Source organism: Salvelinus alpinus, chromosome 29 (assembly GCF_045679555.1).
Source record: "Salvelinus alpinus chromosome 29, SLU_Salpinus.1, whole genome shotgun sequence".
NCBI lineage: Eukaryota > Metazoa > Chordata > Actinopteri > Salmoniformes > Salmonidae > Salvelinus > Salvelinus alpinus.
Genome location: NC_092114.1, coordinates 42,982,493 through 43,007,102, shown reverse-complemented (window position 1 = coordinate 43,007,102; position 24,610 = coordinate 42,982,493). Strand labels below are relative to the sequence as shown.

Genomic DNA, 24,610 nt, shown 5'->3' with positions numbered 1-24,610 from the left:
GCCCCTCCCGAACCCAACCCTGGAGGAACAAGATCAGAGTGTTTTTAATTAAAGCACGAGACGGCTGAGTATGGTAGATAATCCGATTTAGCCTGATATCCCTCAGCAGTCATTATATGGTTCATGTTTCCTCTCCCCTCACTGGGAGTTTTCCCTTTCAACACTCTGGTGCCTTCAATCTGGCCATTGTTGAGGCTCTCTGCTGGCTTGGTGGAGGTGATGTTGTCCAATACTGTACTGTACACCCTGAAATCACACCAAGGTCATCAATGTCAGCGATCTTAAATTTAAGACGTTTCTAAGTGGTTAGAATATGTGTCATAGAGCAAATCTCTTTTCTTAAATACAGTAGCCTATTTATTCAATGTTTGTATAATTCATGGTAATTGAACAGTATTTGAGAACACTTTTCTATCAACTATGTGCTTTATCTCTGTCTGTGCTTGAGGGTGTTAAGGTAAGGTATGGTCATTGGAAACAGATATTACGCATCTGATACAGAATCTATACTTAATTTGTCTTCATCTTTATGGACTTTGGATATTGATAATTCTGTTATAGAAGACTTAAACACTACAGGCACGACACGACAGAACCAGAATTGTGTCTACATATTTTGTGCAAATGCCTCAAAATAGAGCCACGTGTCACAGCAGGCCTCAGTTATTCAATATTCATAAGTGGGAAACAAATTATAACCTAGGAAATTAGGATCTAACAACCTGTGACGAGCCAGATTTGAACTCATTCATTGTGGTGAACTAAACGGCACTCTTTTTCGCAATTAAGAAGTTGTCAGCAGCCAAGTGAACTGACATGGCGTTTCTGTGCCAGTTTCTGTTTCAGCAGCTTACACAGAGGGCTTTAGAGAGAAGAAAATAAAACCTGTCTCAAGGTTTACAATTACCCAACTCAGCCTCCCACACTAGATAAATTGACATTTAAATCCATCCTGTAGCCGCATAACCCCACATTTGAATGAATAATGGAAATTAAGTAACAGGCATTATTTTCAAACTTCAGCTTCACTCAAGCCTGAAGAAGCCTTTCATTTGTTCAATAAAACCCTCTCTTATTCTCTTTGTCACTCAGAGCAGCAATTTAGCACGGCAGGGCGCACAGGATGAGTAAGTATCTATTTCAGGCACATCTTGTGTTTGATACTTTAATTTAAATAAAGATAACTCGTAACAGATTGCTTTGTGAGCTATGAATGGAAACCTAGCAAAAGGTGGTCCTCTCTTTGCAGAGAATTATAGTTTTTGTCCATTCTATCATTAATAACGTAGGATTAGGGGCTCACACAAGTTTGAATGGTGTTTTTTTTTTTATCCAAAGAGGAAGATTATGATGACACATGCCACGTTAGGGATGATCCCAGCTAAATCGTATACAAATACAGTAAACCACTTCACCAAAAAGTTAAAATAGACCAGAGGGTTGGTTCATAGATAAATTATACAGGGCAGTGTTGATCGCAGAATGACCACCAGGTGTCGCTTTCACACAGGTGAACTTGCAGTGGAGCTCTGCTCTACCGTAACATCATGAGTGGGGTATTAAACACCTATATGTGATGTACATACCGTATCTGCTGTAAGATAATGCTCATCCATTTGTTTGTGTTAGAGTTGGTGTTATATTCATAGTCGTCAATATATTTCGTTGCAATCAATGGCAGCAACAATAATCCACATTTTTAAAGCTGGAATCCTTGATTGAAACAATAACAAAGTGTCACCTCGCCTGTGTTTTGATAGAAAGCTGATGGATATGGGCCTGGAGAAATTGTATTTTAGAGCTCTGTTTGCAAGGACTGACCATCCATGATATCAAAAGTATAGTTTTAACCATGTTTTGAGGCTATACAGTGTTTGTTTACAAACATTGGAGTATAACAAGCTTATTATATGTGGGGTTCTGATGGGGTACGATAGAGTACGACAGTTAAACTAAGCTCATCAGGCATGTATACGTTATTTTCTTCAAGAACCAATGGGTATAAGTGATGTAGCTAGCAACTAAGGAGTATAGCTTTAAATAAACACTCATATTTCATGCTTTACGGATATGATACTCAATGTAAGGTCTCGCGATGTTTGACACTTGCGAGATCCTGGAGAAAAGGGACTTGACACATGTCAACAAAAAATATAAATTAATACTAGCTAGCACAGGTAAGTTTGTGTTTAGTCAGTTGGACAATATGAAAAGCGCCAAAGTGAACTTTTTGTTTTGTATAGCAAGAGGACAAATGCATGTTAAAACTATTTGAAATAACTATCGTCTCGTTTGCTAACAGCTTGCTAGCTAGTTAACCTACTGTCTGTAGTCAGCAACGTTAGCCATCTAGCTAAATTAACCGTTATTACGTTAACTGTGGCGTATGAAGTTGGGGTGCAACATTGCAGATACAATGCATAGAGCTGTCAGTTTACACTGATGTAAGTGTTCATGCCTTCCAGAAATGTACTGTATACAGTTCATTTGCCAGGCTATTCTAGTGCATGTGAAATGGTATGTTATTGAAGGGTGGAGCCTTTTTTTACAAAGGCTTCAAAAACACCGAAATAAGTCCTTTTAGAAATGTCAAAGCTCTCGGTATAGTGATCCGGGGCTTTAGATGTTGTGCACATGAAATGATGTCCTTCCGAACTTTATCTGCAACGTTATATTTCCGTTTCCCCTGTCACTATACGGAGAGCGTAGCCATTTCTAAAAAGACAAACACTAACGTTGAGTCGTGGTTATTTAAAAAAAAAAAGAAAAAAAAAAGAGAGATTTGGTTGTAAAAACCAGAACGTGTCATTCAACTTCCGTTGCACCTTCTACAGTAGCTGCACCTTGATTGTTATTATTAATATCATCATCATTATGATTTACAGTTCACTAGAGCCTCAGCTTGTAGACTATGCCATGGACCAATGGTCACTAGTAAAAATAAAGGCGATGGGTCTCTTCTACCCCTACCCAAGTCTGCATGTGGAAAGGAGGAGGCTGATCCATACTCTGATAGTGGAGTGTACTGTCCCTTTGCTATTTTCCCCATGTGCGAATGAAAGTTGTTGCGCCCTACCTTCAGCACCATGGGGTGTAGCAAAGACGAGGCGCAGACAGCAACTGTGGCCTCCCCCCTGAGGAATGAACTTGGCAGTGTCAAAGAGGCTGCCTCAAAGCCTGAGGGCTGGCAAGGCTTAGGATGACAAAGGTCTCAGCCTGGAAGAGGTTTCGCAGCTACCTGAGTCAGGTGAGATCTTCCTCAGTGAACCTCCAGGGTGGAGGCCTGGGAAAACTGTTGCCTGCCTTATTTTCAATAAAAATAAATAATTTTAATGACTGCTCCTGTGTTTCTTTTACATTAGTTAAGATAAGAAATAAATAGATATACAGTGCCTTCGGGAAAGTATTCAGACACCTTCACTTTTTTCACATTTTGTTATGTTAAAACCATATTCTAAAATGGATTTAAAAAATGTAAATCCTCAGCAATCTACACAGTACCCCATAATGACAAAGTGAAAATGGGGTTTTATACATCTTTTGAAAATGTATAAAAAATAAAAGTATAGACCCTTTTCTATGAGACTTGAAATTGAGCTCAGGTGCATCCTGTTTCCATTGATCTTCTTTGATGTTTCTACAACTTAATTGGAGTCCACCTGTGGTAAATTCAACTGATTGGACATGATTTGGAAAGGCACACACCTGTCTATATAGGTCCCACAGTTGACAGGGTATGTCAGGGCAAAAACCAAGCCCTGAGGTCGAAGGAATTGTCCGTAGAGCTCCGAGACAGGATTGTGTCAAGACACAGATCTAAGGAAGGGTACCAAAAAATATCTGCAGCATTGAAGGTCCCCAAGATGAATGTAGTGTGTGTATTTTGTCCTATATTTGTATTTAATTTTCTAATCCCAGCCCCTGTCCCCCCAGGAGGTATTTTACCGTCTGGTAGGCCATAATTGAAAATAAGAATTAGTTCTTTATTTAACTAGGCAAGTCAGTTAAGAACAAATGATCCTTTATTTAATGAGGCAAGTCAGTTAAGGTAAAATAAATAACCACAGTGGGCTCCATTCTTCAATGAAAGAAGTTTGGTACCACAAAGACAATTCTTAGAGCTGGCCGCCCGGCCAAACTGAGCAAATCGGGAGAATGGCCTTGGTCAGGGAGGTGACCAAGAACCCGATGGTCACTCTGACAGAGCTCTAGAGTTCCTCTGTGGAGATGGGAGAACCTTCCAGAAGGACAACCATCTCTGCAGCACTCCACCAATCAGGCCTTTATGGCAAACTGGCCAGATAGAATGACCGCCTGCTTGGAGTTTGCCAAAAGGCACCTAAAGACTCTCAGACCATGATGAAACATGATGAACTCTTTGGACTGAATGCCAAGTGTCACTTCTGGAGGAAACCTAGCACCATCCCTGTGGTGGTGGCAGCATCATGCTGTGGGGATGTTTTTCAGTGGCAGGGACTGGGAGACTTGTCAGGATTGAGCCAAAGATGAACCGAGCAAAGTACAGAGAGATCCTTGATGAAAACCTGCTCCAGAGCACTCAGGACCTCAGACTAGGGCGAAGGTTCACCTTCCAACAGGACAATGACCCTAAGCACACAGCCAAGACAACGCAGGAGTGGCTTTGGGACAAGTCTCAATGTCCTTGAGTGACCCAGCCAGAGCCCAGACTTGAACCCAATCGAACCTCTCGGGAGAGACCCTAAAATAGCTGTGGAGCAACACTCCCCATCCAACCTGTCAGAGCTTGAGAGGATCTGCAGAGAAGAATGGGAGAAACTCTCCAAATACAGGTGTGCCAAGCTTGTAGCGTCACCCAAGAAGACTCAAGGCTGCCGGAAGTGTCTCAAAGTACTGAGTAAAGGGTCTGAAAACCTATGTAAATGTGATATTTCAGTTTTTTCCAAAATGTCTAAAATCCTGTTTTTCTTTGTCATTATTGGGTATTGTGTGTAGTAGATTGATGAGGGAAAAAAGCACATTTAATCAATTTTAGAGTAAGGCTGTAACCTACCAAAATGTGGAAAAAGTCAAGGGGTCTGAATACTTTCCGAAGGCACTGTAGATAGGGTTTCAGCAGGTGATCGCACACAAACCATTAACTTACACACAAAAAAACAGAATGAAAAACCAAAGAGACCGAGATGCAAAAATATTTCTAATTTAGTTCCATACAGAAAAATTAAATAATTTATGTTTAGCACATTATTTCACTCTATACTGCCACTTTTTTCCTTTTGAGTATGGAACTGGCTGATGGACTAAATAAGGGTTAAGGGGAAGCTTGGAGATAAATAGCTTGCAATTATTTTTGGATAAATGAATGAATTATTGTCCCATAAGGAAATTTGTCTGGCAACAATAGTTTATTTATTTATTAATTAATTCATCAACTCATCATTGGAAATGTAACATCAATAAATGAACCAGTCTGTTTCTTTTTCCCTGTCTCCCCTGCCCTCTCTCTCCTCAACCCTTCCCTTTTCCGTCCTTCCAATATCATACGACCAGGCATGCCAAGGTGTGCCAGTGTAGAATAGGCTGACCCATCACTGCACCTACAGGTCCTGTGCTGTCCACATGACCACCCCTCCCATGGTGGCGTTCGCTGGGCAGCAGGCTCAGGCTGCCCGTGATGTCAACACGGCGTCGCTCTGTCGCATCGGCCAGGAGACGGTGCAGGATATCGTCTTACGCACCATGGAGATCTTCCAGCTGTTGAGGAACATGCAGGTGAGTGTTTCTTGTGACTTTTTGTATTGGGGCGGTGTTAAAGCTGAATGAAGTTCATGGGTTGCCTTTGATTATGGATGGTGCTGGTCTGTCAACCACCTTTATTACACGCAAAGCATTCAGCCTTATTTGACCCCAGACCGACAGCATTACATAAACTGATAGCACAACATTGATTGACTGTCATCCAAGAGGTAAAAATCGTGGGGCACTGGTTGGAGTCTGTTGAACCAAATGAATATCCCTCTCTCTCCTCATAGTTATATCAAATAACATTAACACAATATGAAAATGGATGGATATGGGCCTACGAGCAGAAAACTAGGCCAACTAAGCCAGCTTTTATTATTGCCCTAGGAAGGCATGTCTCCTGAGTGGCGCAGTGGTCTAAGGCACTGCATTTCAGTGCTAGAGGCGTCACTACAGACCCTGGTTCGATTCCAGGCTGTATCACAACCGGCTGTGATTGGGAGTCCCATAGGGTGGTGCACAATTGGCCAAGCGTCGTTAGGGTTTGGCTGGGGTAGGCAGTCATTGTAAATAAGAATTTGTTCTTAACTGACTTGCCTAGTTAAATACAAATAAATGTCCCAATCCTGTTTCACATTAGCTTTAAAACATGGATGATATAATTGGGTATGAAAAGGTCTCCATTTTATCATTAGACAGTCACCATCTGTTTATACCTCTTCTCGGCCTTCTGTTGACGCGTTGGAAAGATCAGACGGTGCCCTGGAGATGAGTTCAGGACAGGTTGTTTGCGTCAAAAATGGCACCCTATTCCCTATGTAGTTCACTACTTTTGACCAGGGCCCATACTAGGACTCTGGTCAAAAGTAGTGCACTATATAAGGAATAGGGTGCCATTTGGGACATTGTCAGACATTGTCTCTCTCTCTCTCTGTGTCTCAGAGAAGATCCTTCTGCAGCTCATTAAAACAACGACAAAAAAGTCAGACAAAAGAAGAAGAATGCATTAGCACCACAACACAAGCCGCGCTTCCTCGCCACAGAATGCACAAACAGCACTGTTGTGACTTGTTTCACAGATCACAGACTGTGTGAAAAAAGATCACTCTGGTAGGCATGTATACAGGTATATTACCTCGCCTAGCCTCATGCAGGGAATCATTTCAGGCTGTACAGGATGTTTACGATCGGTTAAAAGCACCTAAAGCTAGTTAGCATTAAACCTCAGTTGAAATGATCAGTTAAAAGTGCCTAAAGCTAAAGTTAGTTAGCATAAAGCTCAGGTTAAACAGTCCGAAGCAGTTTTAAGTTATACACATATCATATAGTTAGTTATATGTAACTTCTCCCGGTAGAATGCCATGAAACAGCACAGTAAAATGAATACATTTTTAATTTGTTTTGGTCTACATTGCAATAATTCAGTCATTATTTTACAAACCTTCTACACTTCAGTTACCACCATAAACATTTGAGTAATCACACGCTGATTACCAGTAGTCAAGAAGGTACTAGTCAAGGAGCAAATAGGAGGCCTTGTATTGGCCCGTAGCAATTATTACAATTTTATTACATTACTAAAAGAGTATATAACACTTCTTTCCTATGTCATCTCCCCCAGCTGCCAAATGGAGTGACGTACCACCCCAGCACCCACCAGGACAGGCTGGGCAAACTGCAGGAGCACCTGCGTATGCTCTCTGTCCTCTTCCGCAAGCTGCGCCTCGTCTACGACAAATGCAATGAAAACTGCACCGGTCTGGACCCCGTAACCCCAGAGGTGAGTGACCACTGTCCCAGGACCACTCTGTGTATCACAGTCAATATCTAACTAGTTTGAACTGGATATCATTTACTTGGTGCCTGTGGGATTCTTATCTCTCCCACTCTGTCCGGTCTACCTTCGCACACCCTGTTCCCTATATAGTGCACTACTTTTGACAAGGCTCTGGTCAAAAGTAGTGCGCTATACAAGGAATTTGTATCCATTTGGGACACAGCCCTCAGCTCCACATTCAATTAAATTGCGCTCTGTGTTTGTCCCTAGGGCCTCCTTCGTGGCTGTTATGGACACCCACCCACCTCTAAAAACCCACCACTTTATTTTACTGAGTTACTGGGGTGGCTGTTGTTTCAGACCTCATGCTGGGCGATTCCACTGTTTTTATTTGTAGTTTTATTGTTGCGGTCTTTTCTCCTATTGGTTTGGAGCCAATTGGTTTTAAACCAATGTTTTAGAACTGACTGCATGCACACGTTTAATTAGGCTTTTCTTACATCTGACAGAGGCATTTTGCATTAAACATGTACATTACCACTCAAGTTTGGATACAGCGACTCATTCAAGGGTTTTTACTTCAATTTTTAAACTATTTTCTACATTGTGGAATAATAGTGAAGACATCAAAACTATGAAATAACACATCATGTAGTTACCCCAAAAATATTAAACAAATCTAAATATATTTTAGATTCTTCAAAGTAGCCACCCTTTGCCTTGATGACAGCTTTGTACACGCTTGGCATTCTCTCAACCAGCTTCACCTGGAATGCTTTTCCAACAGTCTTGAAAGAGTTCTCATATATTCTGAGCACTTATTGGGTGCTTTTCCTTCACTCAGCGGTCCAACTCATCCTAAACCATCTCATTTGGGTTGAGTTCGGGGGATTGTGGAGGCCAGGTCATTTGATGCAGCACTCCATCACTCTTCTTCTTGGTCAAATAGCCCTTACACAGCATGGAGGTGCGTTGGGTCATTGTCCTGTTGAAAAACAAATGATAGTCCCACTAACTGCAAACTAGATGGGACGGCGTATCGCTGCAGAATACTGTGGTAGCCATGCTGGTTAAGTGTGCTTGAATTCTAAATCAGCGACAGTGTCACCAGCAAAGCACCATCACACCTCCTCCTCCATGCTTCATGGTGGGAACCACATCCGTTCACCTACTCTGCATCTCATAAAGACACGGTTGGAACCAAAAATCTCAAATGTGGACTCATCAGACTAAAAGGACAGATTTCCACCGGTCTAATGTCCATTCCTCATGTTTCTTGGCCCAAGCAAGTCTCTTCTTCTTATTGGTGTCCTTTTAGTAGTCGTTTCTTTGCAGCAATTCAACCTGATTCACTCAGTCCCTCTAAACAGTTGATGTTGAGATGTCTGTTACTTGAACCCTGTGAAGCGTTTATTTGGGCTGCAATCTGTGGTGCCGTTAACTCTAATGAAGTTATCCTCTGCAGCAGAGGTAACTCTGGGTCTTCCTTTCCTGTGGCGGTCCTCATGAGAGCCAGTTTCATCATAGCACTTGATGGTTTTTGCGACTACACTTGAAGAAACTACAAAGTAATGATGGACTGTCGTTTCTTTTTGCCTCAGGAGGCTGAAGAAATTTGTCTTGTCACCTAAAACCCTCACAAACTTTTACAGATGCACAATTGAGAGCATCCTCTAGGGCTGTGTCACTGTCTGGTATGGCAACTGCACCGCCCACAACCGCAGGGCTCTCCAGAGGGTGGTGGGGTCTGCACAACGCATCACCGGGGGCAAACGTTTGACTGGTACTGTACATTACATTTGTTTGTTTTATACATGGGCAATTCCATGGTAACGGAATTACGGTGAGACTCAGATTTTTCACTTGAAAATGTATATCAAACAAAAACTATATTTAACAAAAACACATTTACAGGAAGATCTGTGCAGATACAATTTTGATTCTAAACTTTGCATCTGCACAGTTTTTACAGTAAATGTTTTATTTTGTAAATTATTCAAAGTAGTCCATGTGCATAGAGTTGTATGGTTTGTTAAACTTTGAAGTCAATGGTTATTCTTTGGCATACATTTTCATGTGAAAAATATGCATCTCAGCATAATTCCGTGAAGGTGGAATTTCCCATATGGCATACCGGCGTGCTGTATTTCTCTCCCTCTGAAAAGTTACACTTTTTATATAAACCTCACTGTCCATTTACACTCCACAGTTGTACCACTTCATTTAAAATGTTTACATATTCCCAGAGGCTGTGAAAATGACTTATTGTGCTGACCAACCAATACCTCACCATACCATGTTGGTTGGAGGAAGTTGATTTTGGCCCTCCACACACCGCCATTTATCATCCCCTAAAACTCAAGTGGCGGACAAGCCTGCTATTGGCCGGCCACAGTCCTGACAGTCGTGCTATTGGCTGACTGGGCTTTCCCCAAACAGGAAGTGGAATCAATGACTCAGCCAGCATGACCTCATCGCGTTCCTAATTAGCAGGGGGCCTGGTAATGAACAGCTGGCGAAGGCTGCCCACGTCAGCGGTTTTCTGTTTTCTCCCCAAGCCAGGCAATCAACTGAGCCCTTGTTGTTCTTTGGCATTTCCTGCACTGTGAGCGGCTATGTCATTTAATTTACTTATCCTCCACGGCATTCTTTTTTTTCTCCTTTCTTCTCCCTATTTCGTTCCCCCTTTCTAAGTAAGGCAACCTGGAGAACTTAATTACCCCCATTCTTCTCTGTCAACAGGCAAACCACATCCATCCTAGTGTGGCGTAAAGAGACGGGTTATGACTCACACACACACAGTCACAGACACACACACACACGCGCTTTCTCTCTCGCCCTCTCTCTCTCGCGCCTTCTCTCTCTACCCCCGCACATTTTCCCCCTTCCGACTGCCAAAAACAGCTCTTACCTTTAAATTCAAAATGCGTTTGGCTTATAGCTGGAATTATGGAAGTAGAAAGTTTTTTCCTCTCTGATTCTACAGCCCTAACAATTACTGAGTCGGCCTAATATAATATCCAGCACATCTTCTCTCTAATACGAATCAGACAGCTTTGGGTTTGGCATCGGTCTCTCTGACTGACTAGAGAACTGCCATAGCTGTCTCGTGTTTCTCATTTGATTCTCTTTCCCTGCCTCTGTCTCTGTCTGTCTTATGGCCCGATCCAGCCCCGCAGTAATGCTTTGGTCACAGCCTGCATCAATCACTGTCTACTCTTGGCCTCTGCCAGTTGCTAAACCTCAGGTCACTGACTGCAATGAAATGCAATCAACTACTAGGCTATTCAGAATGTAGAATAGCACTCAGCCTCAGATTTGTTTTGGACTTCGCTGTGTTTTCACACCTGCTAAGGCTTTCGGTTGGCCGGTAATCGTTATTCCCCTTGTACCTAATCTTATGCTTTTCTCTTGGACCCAATCTTATGCTTTTCTCAAATCATTACCTCGTTCCTACATAACCGTTTAAGCAATCTCACCTCACACAGCCATGTATGATAATAGGAACCCAGTAGACGATAGTGTAACGCTAGTATAATGGTACTATTTAAGATAAGCCCGTTGGTCTTGATGCAGTGCAATAAATAACAATGTGTTCCATACGGCACTGCTCATTATCCTGCAGACCAGCAGGTGTCAGTGTGATTTAAAACAGGAGGAACAGCCAGGCAGAGCGAAGAGAGAGGGAGGGAGGGAATGAGGGAGGGGAGGGAGGGAATGAGGGAGGGGAGGGAGGGAGGGAGGGAATGGAGGGAGGGAAAGACCTCGGCATTCTGAGAGGGTTTTCTAGCACAGCAGTCGGTATAGTGTCAGCCAGACAACGTCAAGCACAGAGAGTGCTTATAAATGAATTAAGAGCTTGGGTATGGACTGTGGAGAAGTCCTAATTCAGAAATGTCGGTGGTGGTATGGAACTGTTTGTAGATTAGAGTGTTTTGGTGATCTACACACAATCACTATTTATTTATTTTGTTTGAGAGACAAGCCAATGAACCTTATTTATTTTTCATGTTTTATTTATCCTTTATATAACCAGGCGAGACCCATGTGAAATGGTGATCTCTTTTGCAACGGAGCCACAGACAAAAGGCAACACATGTATTTTCCAAGCCAAAGTACCAAACTACTATCAATTTAACATCCCCCTCGCTGAACACCGGTGGTCATTGTATATTTTGATATACCCTCCCCCCAACACAGCAACTCATCCCGTATGTGGAGGACGACGGCAGCTCCAGACACAATGAACGCTCGGCCAGCCAGGCCCGCCCGGCAACAGAAGAGAGGAGGGAGATCCTGGAGGTTAACAAGGTGAGCTGCCCACTGGGGCTTTAGCGATGTAAATGTACAGTAGACTGGGCTTTAGAGCGGACACAGCCCTGTATATAAAAAGGTATCCCCAATAGGGATTCCAGGGGGAGAGAAATGGGCCAAAAGAGAGAGAACAGATTCTACGAAGAGAAAAAAAGAAATGTAGTGTGAAGACACAAGCTACTCTCAGTACTCTGTACTGTAATTTACTTGAGGTGGTAATAGTCTCTCTTTGATTGTTGAAAATAGTTTTTGACAAACCGCAACATGCATTATTTGGCAGTGTTGCAGCTTTTATTAGCTCCCCAGTCATGGTGTGTGTGCGCCTGTCTTGAGTGTGCTGAATCATAATGGAACAAGGTCACGGATGTCACGGATGAGTATTGGTTGTCTTTAAGAGCACTCGCTCCCTCGCTGCTGTTAAAGGTAACTACTACTGTAAAACACGGGCGTGAGCGCTGAGCTTACCTCAACTCAGGCAGATACCGAACAAATTGTGTATCCGCTGCAAGTACACAAACCTTCCATAAGCATCAATATCAGCATTATAGCTGACCATATTGCTATGAAGCATACCAACACTGAAAGGAGAGCAAGCACGCACATCCAAACAATAACACGGGCTCAAACTATACTGAACAAAAATCTAACTATACTGAACAAAAATATAAACGCAACATGTAAAGTGTTGGTCCCATGTTTCATGAGCTGAAATAAAAGATCTCAGAAGTTTTCCATTTTCATCCCCGTTAGTGAGCATTTCTCCATTGCCAAGATAATCCATCCACCTGACAGGTTGTACATTGTCACACAACACAATGCTACAGATGTCTCCCAAGTTGAGGGAGCATGCAATTGGCATGCTGACCGCAGGAATGTCTACCAGAGCTGTTGCCAGAGAATGTAATGTTCATTTCTCTCCCATAAGACCGCTGCTCAAGAGTTGCGCAGTGGTCTAAGGCACTGCATCTCAGTACTAGAGGCGTCACTACAGTCCCTGGTTCAAATCCAGGCTGTATCACATCCGGCCGTGATTGGGAGTCCCATAGGGCGGCACACAATTGACCCAGCATCGTCCGGGTTTGGCCAGGGTAGGCCGTCATTGTAAATAAGAATTTGTTCTTAACTGACTTGCCTAGTTGAATAAAAATTTGTTTAAAAAAATCCAACGTCATTTTTAAGAATTTGGCAGTACATCCAACCGTCTCACAACTGCAGACCACACCATCCCAGGACCTCCACATCAGGATTATTCACCTGCGGTATCGTCTGAGACCAGCCACCCAGACAGCTGATGAACTGAGGAGTATTTTTTACATTTATTTTTTAACCCCCTTTTCTCCACAAGTTTGATCTTGCAGCAATGAGACAACTCCCCAACGGGTTCGGGAGGCAAAGGTTGAGTCATGAGTCACTGAGGAGTATTTTTGTCTTTAATAAAGCCTTTTTGTGGGGGAAAAACTAATTCTGATTGGCTAGGCCTGGCTCCCCAGTGGGTGGGCCTATACCCTCCCAGGTCCACCCATGGCTGCGCCCCTGCCCAGTCATGTGAAATCCATAAATTAGGGCCTAAGGAATTTATTTAAATTGACTGATTTTCCTTATATGAACTGCAAAATTGTTGCATTTTGCATTTATACATTGAATCCAGAGTAACTACGAATGTCCAAATGTAGCCCAGGAGCTGGATGAAAATATAGCAACGAAAACAATGAAAAGACTCATTTAAATTTGGGAGCACTGAGCAAACAGTGAAGTGGGCAATCAAACATTTACCATCTTAGCTGCTCATACCACAAAATTACTACCCAAAACACCAGGGCTACACAGAAAGAAAATACAGGATAACGAGAAGTTAGGCTTCACTTGCATGTCTGCAGGAGCCATCCCCTTTCCACTCCACACTGCTCTGCCCAGAGCCCAAATGCCCAGCTGAATATTAAAGCTGAGATGAGAAGAACATGTTTTGGGGAGTTAGAGGTTAACTCATCAGGACAGGACTGATGCGGCAGAATGCGGAAAACAGATGTTTAGGAGGCTCAGCTGCATCTGCCTCAACGACCTGAGCCAGATACACCAGATTCCACAAGGAAAAGAGATTGAGGGAAAGAGATGGGAAACGAGAGTTGACATGTAACCGGATGGGATAGATGGGGAGATTTGAGTGTGAAGACGGGCCACATATTGAGCCAAATACCGGATTCCACAGGACGAGAGAGAAAAGAGAGGCTACAGAGAGAGAGAAAATAAAGATGGATGGATAACCGGACTGCATGGATAAAGAGGAGATTTTAGTGTGAAGACATACTGTACATGTTGAGCCAGATAACATTCCAGAGAAAGTGAAACGGGCTGAAGATTTTAATGGAGATTTTAGTGGGTAGACATATTGAGACGGATAGGATTCCAGTCATTCCAGAGGAGGAGAGAAAGAAGGGCAAATAAAGAATACTGAGTAAAAGAAATATAGAAGACAAATAGATGACTGGATGGACAGATATGTAGACAAAGGGAAGGTCTCCATATGGAGCCAGAGAGGATTTTCAATTAGAAGAGAAAGAGGAAAAAGACGAGACACTTGAAGGAAAACGAGAGAAGACCGATAGATGGAAGACTAGAACAGACCGATACTTTTGTATATATAGTGTATGTGGAGACCCCTTCAAATTAGTGGATTTGGTTATTTCAGTCACACCCGTTGCTGACAGGTGTATAAAATCTAGCACACAGCCATGCAATCCCCATAGACCAACATTGACATTAGGAAGGCCTTAATGAAGAGCTCAGTGACTTTCAAAGTGAGTTTGTCAAATTTCTCCCCGGCTAGAGCTGCCCCGGTCAACTGAAGTGCTGTTATGGTGAAGTGGAAATGTCTAGGAGCACGTCGTGACTTTACTTTCATTAATCCGATGACTGTTATTTATCTAATCAACTATGTTTAATTGTTACCCAATTTAAATTAATCATGTAACGATTAACTCATTAGGATTTGGGGCACTACGAGAGCAGTTTTTTTTTTAAAGGAGTTACCATCTCCCTAATTAAACTCTAAAGCTTTACCTATTACATCCATAAACAGTCAACTTATTAATCATAACCTCGTATCATATCATCATTCTGAACAGTCGTAACCGCCTTGCATCTGCAAGAACCAGAGCCTTATGATTCAGTACTACACATTGGTTTAATTATTTATTCACTAGCTAACTAAATGGTAACACAGGATAAACATCCAAACTTAATACATTAGAAACAGGTCCCTAGTGGACAACAATATGGTGGGGCTTGTTACAAAAGACATGGAGAGGGCGAGAGAGACAGAGACACTTAACGTTGGTACATTTTGAAACTACTCTCACTTATACTTCGCACACGAACCACCTCCCGCTTGGAGTAAGAAATCATGAATGTATTTACGTGGAAATGTCTTGGTTCTTCGTGTATTTCTGTCAGAACCAGGTCTTCTTGGAAAGGGTGTTGGGCCCTTTTTGCGGCACACTTGTAAGACTGATTGTCCAAAAGGGCTCCCCACCCGTCTTCTACTGTTGTTCTCCACTGCTGTCGTCTGGTATCCTGTGACTTGTGAAGTCCTGAACAGAACTACAGAGTTTATTCTACCTCCATTTACTCTGGAAGATGCTTATTCGAAGATAGGCTAGCCAGCCTTGTCAATGGTTCTCAGTGGGGTGATGAGAGTAGCGTACTACAGTGATTTGAGAAGAGTGGTAGAATGGTCCCACTTAAATTTGCTTTTCTAGATACTTTACTTAGGACAGCTAATCAGCCGTACCAGTGATTGTCAGGGAGGTGACTTTATCATCTATACTTCGTGTTGAGATTTCAGAGTTCGACTTACTTTGCACGTGAGCTGCAGCTTAACGTCTCTCTGGTCTGATATGTTCATTCTTAACCCATCGTTTTATACAGTTTGTTCAAAAGGGGCGGTTCCGTCAGGCTTACACGCTCTCTGACCTCACTCAAGGGGGCGGTGACTACTCACTTGTACAAAGTTATAGAAAAATGTTCTCTTATAGTTTCTAAGATCACATCCCTCTCTTAACAAAAATACTAATTTTTCATATTTCATGCACAACGCATCGGATGGACACTTCACACATATAGTGGGTATACTTTCCAAGGTACAGTATTTCCTTTATAAAATGTTTAATGACATCACAAAATAGCAACCAAACTGACATTAGTGTTCTTTTAGGTCACCTCTGGCCATTCCCCACGTTCTATGTTAGAAATATTGTTCCAGTATTTGCTTTAGAACGTGTTAGAGTTTCAGCGGGAAAAGTGTGTTGAAACAAAGGCACATTCCTTGGGTGAATTTGGAGAGGGAGATAGCTGAATGTTCTGTCCTTGATTTACAACAGGGCGTGAGCTGTCAGCCCCCCACCAGTTCCCTTCTACCCCTCTGCGGGTGAGAAGGGGTCTGGTGGAAGTTATTTATTGCAAAGCTAATCTGACCTATTCAGACTCATCCTCCCAGGACAGTCATGACAAGCAACAACGGCACGGCCGAGGACTGAACCGCGTAGCGTGTAAAAATCGTTTGTCCTCGGTTGCACTCACTACTGCGTTCCAAACTGCCCCTGGAAGTAAAATCAGCACAAAACCTGTTCGTCGGGGGCTTCATGAAAAGGGTTTCCATGGCAGAGCAGCTGCACACAATGCCAAGCGTCGCTGGAGTGGTGTAAAGCTTGCCGTCATTGGACTCTGGAACAGTGGAAACGCATTCTCTGGAGCAATGAATCACACTTTACCATCTAGCAGTCTGACGGACTAATCTGCGTTTGGTGGATGCCAGGAGAACGCTACCTGCCCCAATGCATAGTGCCAACTGTAAAGTTTGGTGGAGGAGGAATAATGGTCTGGGGCTGTTTTTCATGGTTCGGGCTAGGCCCTGTAGTTCCAGTGAAGGGAAATCTTAACGCTACAGCATACAATGACATTCTAGACAATTCTGTGCTTCTAACTTTGTGGAAAGTCCTTTCATGTTTCAGCATGACAATGCCCCCGTGCACAAAGCGAGGTCCATACAGAAATCGTTTGTCGAGATCGGTGTGGAAGAACTTGATTGGCCTGCACAGTGCCCTGACCTCAACCCCATCAAACACCTTTGGGATGAATTGGAACGCCGACTGCGATCCCGGCCTAATCGCCCATCATTAGTGCCCGACCTCATTAATGCTCATGTGGCTGAATGTAAGCAAGTCCCCGCAGCAATGTTCCAACATCTAGTGGGAAGCCTGAGATGTTCGACACAGTAGGAAAGGTAGGCAAAGAGTAGAGTATTTTAGGGTATAGGAGGTACACTGGAGGAGCTCCAAAATAAATGACTCCTCCATGGTAATGTCTTGCTGCTTTATGGGCCGTCCTGTGTGTGAGTGATAGCCTGCTCTCGTTATCTGTCGATTGGGGGAGAGAGAGAGAGAGAGAGAGAGAGAGAGAGAGAGAGAGAGAGAGAGAGAGAGAGAGAGAGAGAGAGAGAGAGAGAGAGAGAGAGAGAGAGAGAGAGAGAGAGAGAGAGAGAGAGAGAGAGAGAGAGAGAGAGAGAGAGAGAGAGAGAGAGAGAGAGAGAGAGAGAGAGAGAGAGAGAGAGAGAGAGAGAGAGAGAGAGAGAGAGAGAGAGAGAGAGAGAGAGAGAGAGAGAGAGAGAGAGAGAGAGAGAGAGAGAGAGAGAGAGAGAGAGAGAGAGAGAGAGAGAGAGAGATGCATTAGCCATAATTCATTGCCACCTAATGGTCTGCGATTGCTCAATCTCTGAGCTGCAGACCTTTTGTACAGCAGATTGTGATTGTACATATCAATTCCGTTTTCCTCTCCTCTCCTCTGCTCCAACGAGACACACAAACTCTGAAGCGCCCAAGTGACCACAAATTAGATCCTTAATGAATGCCTTGCATTAGTGCTCGCACGCCAATTAATGAGAGGAAACAATGAATAGGAAAACAGACCAATTGAAATGTATCGAATTGAAATTCTGAAGATGTCTGGCAGACAGGCATTTTCGTCCCATCTGTCTCCTTTTCCGTCCAAGAAGGACCCCTGAATGACTGCGTTTTCTGCAGAACGGATAATGATTCACTGGGCTCTCAAGAGTACTTGATAATCATTCCATCTGGGATATGAGGCTGCTGCCCTGTCATCTCCCCATCACTCTTTCCCTTCCCTCCTCCTGCTACGCCCTCTTCTACCCTCCTTCCTTTCCTCCATCTTTCCTTCTCTTCTCCCCCCCATGGATCCTAACTGATGACCAGTTCCTACGGGGGTGTCACAGTTAGTACCCGGGACCATCCCCAGTGCCTCTCCATTGCAGCCCTGCCATCACCACTCGGCCAGCCTTTGATTTAATACCAGCCTAAGTGTGAATAAATTCCTGTCATAGCCCATTAAGGGGGCCTTGGAGAGATCTGGCCTGTTATTAATTCTCCACAGCTCCTCTCTTTCTCTCTCCTCCTCTCTCGCCTTCCTCCTTCCCTCACTCTGTCCCTCGCTCGTACACACTCTCTTGCTTTTCTTAATATCCTGTTAATTACAGCGTCCGTCCTCTTTATTCAAATGAGAAGGTGAGAAATTAAATGCAAAGGATATTTGTAATTCCAAATAGGGGAAGGGTGAGGGGGGTTGGGGGGAGGGGGAGCTGTTGTGGATAATGAATTCCAGTGGTATTGGCAGGTTAGCAGCGTTATTTACATTTACATTACATTTAAGTCATTTAGCAGACGCTCTTATCCAGAGCGACTTACAAATTGGTGCATTCACCTTATGATATCCAGTGGAACAACCACTTTACAATAGTGCATCTAACTCTTTTAAGGGGGGGGGGGGGGGGGTTAGAAGGATTCCTTTCTCCTCTCCTAGGTATTCCTTAAAGAGGTGGGGTTTCAGGTGTCTCCGGAAGGTGGTGATTGACTCCGCTGACCTGGCGTCGTGAGGGAGTTTGTTCCACCATTGGGGTGCCAGAGCAGCGAACAGTTTTGACTGGGCTGAGCGGGAACTGTACTTCCTCAGAGGTAGGGAGGCGAGCAGGCCAGAGGTGGATGAACGCAGTGCCCTTGTTTGGGTGTAGGGCCTGATGTTATCTGTTATCTGAAGAGCAGGCCGGGATCTGTGGAGGCCTGATGATAAACAAACAGAGACCTGGATGGTAATGAGACTCACTCGGAGAGAGGTACAGTTGAAGTCGGAAGTTTACATACACCTTAGCCAAATACATTTTAACTCCGTTTTTGACAATTCCTGACATTTAATCCTCGTAAAAAAATCCCTGTCTTAGGTCAGTTAGGATCACCACTTTATTTTAAGAATGTGAAATGTCAGAATAATAGTAGAGAGAATGATTTATTTCAGCTTGTATTTCTTTCATCACATTCCCAGTGTGTCAGAAGTTTACATACACTCAATTAGTATTTGGTAGCATTGCCTTTAAATTAACTTTGGTCACACATTTCGGATAGCCTTCCACAAGCTTCCCACAATAAGTTGGGTGAATTTTGGCCCATTCCTCCTGACAGAGCTGGTGTAACTTAGTCAGGTTTGTAGGCCTCCTTGCTCGCACACGCTTTTTCAGTTCTGCCCACAAATTTTCTATAGGATTGAGGTCAGGGCTTTGTGATGGCCACTCCAATACCTTGACTTTGTTGTCCTTAAGCCATTTCACCACAACTTTGGAAGTATGCTGGGGGTCATTGTCCATTTGGAAGACCCATTTGCGACCAATCTTTAACTTCCTGACTGATGTCTTGAGATATTGCTTCAATATATCCACATAATTTTCCTTTCTCAGGATGCCATTTATTTTGTGAAGCGCACCAGTCCCTCCTGCAGCAAAGCACCCCCGCAACATGATGCTGCCACCCCGTGCTTCATGGTTGGGATGGTGTTCTTCGGTTTGCAAGCCTCCCCCTTTTTCCTCCAAACATAACAATGGTCATTATGGCCAAACAGTTCTATTTTTGTTTCATCAGACCAGAGGACATTTCTCCAAAAAGTACAGTCTTTGTCCCCATGTGCAGTTGACAACTATAGTCTGGCTTTTTTATGGCGATTTTGGAGCAGTAGCTTCTTCCTTGCTGAGCGGCCTTTCAGGTTATGTTGATGTAGGACTTGTTTTACTGTGGATAAAAATACTTTTGTACCCGTTTCCTCCAGCATCTTCACAAGGTCCTTTGCTGTTGTTCTGGGATTGTATTGCACTTTTCGCACCAAAGTACATTCATCTCTAGGAGACAGAACCTTCCTGAGCGGTATGACGGCTGCGTGGTCCCATGGTTTTTATACTTGCGTACTATTGTTTGTACAGATGAACATGGTACATTCAGCTGTTTGGAAATTGCTGCCAAGGATGAACCAGACTTGTGAAGGTCTACAATTTTTTTTCTGAGGTCTTGGCTGATTTCTTTTGATTTTCCTATGATGTCAAGCAAAGAGGCACTAAGTTTGAAGGTAGGCCTTGAAATACATCCACAGGTACACCTCCAATTGACTCAAATTATGTCAATTAGCCTATCAGAAGCTTCTAAAGCCATGACTTAATTTTCTGGAATTTTTCAAGCTGTTTCAAGGCACAGTCAACTTAGTGTATCTAAACTTCTGACCCACTGGAATTGTGATACAGTGAATTATAAGTGAAATAATCTGTCTGTAAACAATTGTTGGAAAAATTATGTGTGTCATGCACAAAGTAGATGTCCTAACCAACTTTCCAAAACTATAGTTTGTTAACAAGAAATTTGTGGAGTGATTGAAAAACGAGTTTTAATGACTCCAACATAAGTGTATGTAAACTTACGACTTCAACTGTATATGGATGGCTTCTGTCTCTCTCAACTAAATCAAATCAAATGTATTTATATAGCCCTTCTTACATCAGCTGATATCTCAAAGTGCTGTACAAAAACCCAGCCTAAAACCCCAAATAGCAAGCAATGCAGGTGTAGAAGCACGGTGGCTAGGAAAAACTCCCTAGAAAGGCCAAAACCTAGGAAGAAACCTAGAGAGGAACCAGGCTATGAAGAGTGGCCAGTCCTCTTCTGGCTGTGCCGGGTGGAGATTATAACAGAACATGGCCAAGATGTTCAAATGTTCATAAATGACCAGCATGGTCAAATAATAATAATCACAGTATTTGTCGAGGGTGCAGCAAGTCAGCACCTCAGGAGTAAATGTCAGTTGGCTTTTCATAGCCGAACATTAAGAGTATCTCTACCGCTCCTGCTATCTCTAGAGAGTTGAAAACAGCAGGTCTGGGACAGGTAGCACGTCCGGTGAACAGGTCAGGGTTCCATAGCCGCAGGCAGAACAGTTGAAACTGGAGCAGCAGCGTGGCCAGGTGGACTGGGGACAGCAAGGAGTCATCAGGCCAGGTAGTCCTGAGGCATGGTCCTTGGGCTCAGGTCCTCCGAAAGAGAGAAAGAGAGAATTAGAGAGAGCATACTTAAATTCACACAGGACACCGGATAAGACAGGAGAAGTACTCCAGATATAACAAACTGACCCTAGCCCCCCGACACAAACTACTGCAGCATAAATACTGGAGTCTGAGACAGGAGGGGTCAGGAGACACTGTGGCCCCATCCGATGATACCCCCGGACAGGGCCAAACAGGAAGGATATAACCCCACCCACTTTGCCAAAGCACAGCCCCCACACCACTAGAGAGATATCTTCAACCACCAACTTACCATCCTGAGACAAGGCCGAGTATAGCCCACAAAGATCTCCGCCACGGCACAACCCAAGGGGGGACGCCAACCCAGACAGGAAGATCACGTCAGTGACTCAACGAACTCAAGTGACACACCCCTCCCAGGGACAGCATGAAAGAGCACCAGTAAGCCAGTGACTCAGCCCCTGTAATAGGGTTAGAGGCAGAGAATCCCAGTGGAGAGAGGGGAACCGTCCAGGCAGAGACAGCAAGGGCGGTTCGTTGCTCCAGAGCCTTTCCGTTCACCTTCACACTCCTGGGCCAGACTACACTCAATCATATGACCCACTGAAGAGATGAGTCTTCAGTAAAGACTTAAAAGTTGAGACCGAGTCTGCGTCTCTCACATGGGTAGGCAGACCATTCCATAAAAATGGAGCTCGAAAGGAGAAAGCCCTGCCTCCAGCTGTTTGCTTAGAAAATCTAGGGACAATTAGGAGGCCTGCATCTTGTGACCGTAGCGTACGTGTAGGTATGTACGGCAGGACCAAGCCCATGTAATGCTTTGTAGGTTAGCAGTAAAACCTTAAAATCAGCCCTTGCCTTAACGAGCCCGTACGGGAGTTGTAGCGATGAGACAAGATTGTAATTACTAGCTATTGGATACCACGAAAAATTGTGGAGGAAAGGGGGTAAAAAAAAAAAAGAGAGAGAGATCAGGGTCCAGAGTAACGCCGAGGTCCTTCACAGTTTTATTTGAGACGACTTTACAACCATCAAGATTAATTTTCAGATTCAACAGAAGATCTCTTTGTTTCTTGGGACCTAGAACAAGCATCTCTGTTTTGTCTGAGTTTAAAAGTAGAAAGTTTACAGCCATCCACTTCCTTATGTCTGAAACACAGGCTTCTAGCAAGGGCAATTTTGGGGCTTCACCATGTTTCATTGAAATGTACAGCTGTGTGTCATCCGCATAGCAGTGAAAGTTAACATTATGTTTTCGAATGACATCACCAAGAGTGAAAAAATATATAGTGAAAACAATAGTAGTCCTAAAACGGAACCTTGAGGAACACTGAAATTTACAGTTGATTTGTCAGAGGACAAACCATCCACAGAGACAAACTGATATCTTTCCGACAGATAAGATCTAAACCAGGCCAGAACTTGTCCGTGTAGACCAATTTGGGTTTCCAATCTCTCCAAAAGAATGTGGTGATCGATGGTATCAAAGGCAGCACTAAGGTCTAGGAGCACGAGGACAGATGCAGAGCCTCGGTCTGACGCCATTAAAAGGTCATTTACCACCTTCACAAGTGCAGTCTTAGTGCTCTGATGGGGTCTAAAACCAGACTGAAGCATTTCGTATACATTGTTTGTCTTCAGGAAGGCAGTGAGTTGCTGTGCAACAGCTTTTTCAAAAATGTTTGAGAGGAATGGTAGATTCGATATAGGCCGATAGTTTTTTATATTTTCCGAGTCAAGGTTTGACTTTTTCAAGAGAGGCTTTATTACTGCCACTTTTAGTGAGTTTGGTACACATCCGGTGGATAGAGAGCCGTTTATTATGTTCAACATAGGAGGGCCAAGCACAGGAAGCAGCTCTTTAGTAGTTTAGTTGGAATAGGGTCCAGTATGCAGCTTGAAGGTTTAGAGGCCATGATTATTTTCATCATTGTGTCAAGAGATATAGTACTAAAACACTTGAGTGTCTCTCTTGATCCTAGGTCCTGGCAGAGTTGTGCAGACTCAGGACAGCTGAGCTTTGGAGGAATATGCAGATTTAAAGAGGAGTCCGTAATTTGCTTTCTAATGATCATGATCTTTTCCTCAAAGAAGTTCATGAATGTATTACTGCTGAAGTGAAAGCCATCCTCACTTGGGGAATGCTGCTTTTTAGTTAGCTTTGCGACAGTATCAAAAATAAATTTCGGATTGTTCTTATTTTCCTCAATTAAGTTGGAAAAATAGGATGATCGAGCAGCAGTGAGGGCTCTTCGATACTGCACGGTACTGTCTTTCCAAGCTAGTCGGAAGACTTCCATTTTGGTGTGGCGCCATTTCCGTTCCAATTTTCTGGAAGCTTGCTTCAGAGCTCGGGTATTTTCTGTATACCAGGGAGCTAGTTTCTTATGACAAATGTTTTTAGGGGTGCAACTGCATCTAGGGTATTGCGCAAGGTTAAATTGAGTTCCTCAATTAGGTGGTTAACTGATTTTTGTCCTCTGACGTCCTTGGGTAGGCAGAGGGAGTCTGGAAGGGCATCAAGGAATCTACTCCCTCTCAACTACCCTCTCTCTCTCAAAACTACTCTCTCTCTCTCAACTACTCTCTCTCTCTCTCAACTACTCTCTCTCTTTCTCAACTACTCTCTCTTAAATTCAAATTCAAGCTGCTTTATTGGCATGAAAAACATTGTGTCAATATTGCCAAAGCAACAATGTATACAATATACATTGTAATAAAATTATAAACAATAACAATTAATAATATAATGGTAGTAAATAATAATACAAAATGAAATACAAAAATAACAACAATAGTAGAAATGTAATAAATATAAAAGCATGCAAAATGAAACTAACTTAAAGCTAAATAACTGTCATCTTCACCATTACATCAGTACTACAACTACTACTACTACCACCACCATCATTAAACTGCTATCATTACCATCACCCTACTACCCATACCACTACTATTTGGAATGATAATCAACAATGATAATATAAATAATAGCAATAATAGTAATAACAATAAGTAAATATTTACTATGCAGATGTTATTATTCAGTGTCCCTCAGGCTATGGCAGGCAAATACATATTTGGCTGCAAGAGGAGCCATTGATTGCTCCTTTGCCCATAAGTATTTTTAGTTTTTCCTCTGGGTTTAATAAGTTAACATTTGGAATAAATGTAGTCATTTCTGTGAATAATGAATCTATTGGTGAGGAATATTTCTCACAGTAAAGGAGAAAGTGCATATCTGTTTCTACCTCCCCTGTCGTGCAGTGACCACATACACGCTCCTCTTTGGGTCGCCATGTCTTTTTATGTCCGCTGGTTTCTATTGCCAGTTGGTGGTCACTCAGCCTGTACTTGGTAAGCCTGTAATCTGTCTCTGCTTCGTATCTCTGACAGAGTAG

General features: G+C 43.1%; 1 protein-coding gene and 1 long non-coding RNA gene across 2 annotated transcripts in view; one reads left to right on the top strand and one right to left on the bottom strand.

Moving 5' to 3' along the window:
* The first annotated feature begins 2,091 nt into the window (after positions 1-2,091).
* Positions 2,092-24,610, top strand: part of LOC139558779 (mediator of RNA polymerase II transcription subunit 30-like) — a 52,231-nt gene continuing 29,712 nt past the window's right edge. The window contains exons 1-4 of the mRNA XM_071374212.1: positions 2,092-2,177; positions 5,530-5,751; positions 7,343-7,501; positions 11,699-11,809. Of these exons, the coding sequence (XP_071230313.1) occupies positions 5,599-5,751; positions 7,343-7,501; positions 11,699-11,809 (423 nt within the window). The 5' untranslated portion in view covers positions 2,092-2,177; positions 5,530-5,598. The remainder of the gene's footprint in view (positions 2,178-5,529; positions 5,752-7,342; positions 7,502-11,698; positions 11,810-24,610) is intronic.
* Positions 5,655-10,497, bottom strand: LOC139558780 (uncharacterized). Its single transcript, XR_011671638.1, has 3 exons — positions 10,410-10,497; positions 6,438-6,674; positions 5,655-5,733 (listed from the first exon to the last, which is right to left on the bottom strand). It is a non-coding gene; the product is annotated as an uncharacterized lncRNA (long non-coding RNA).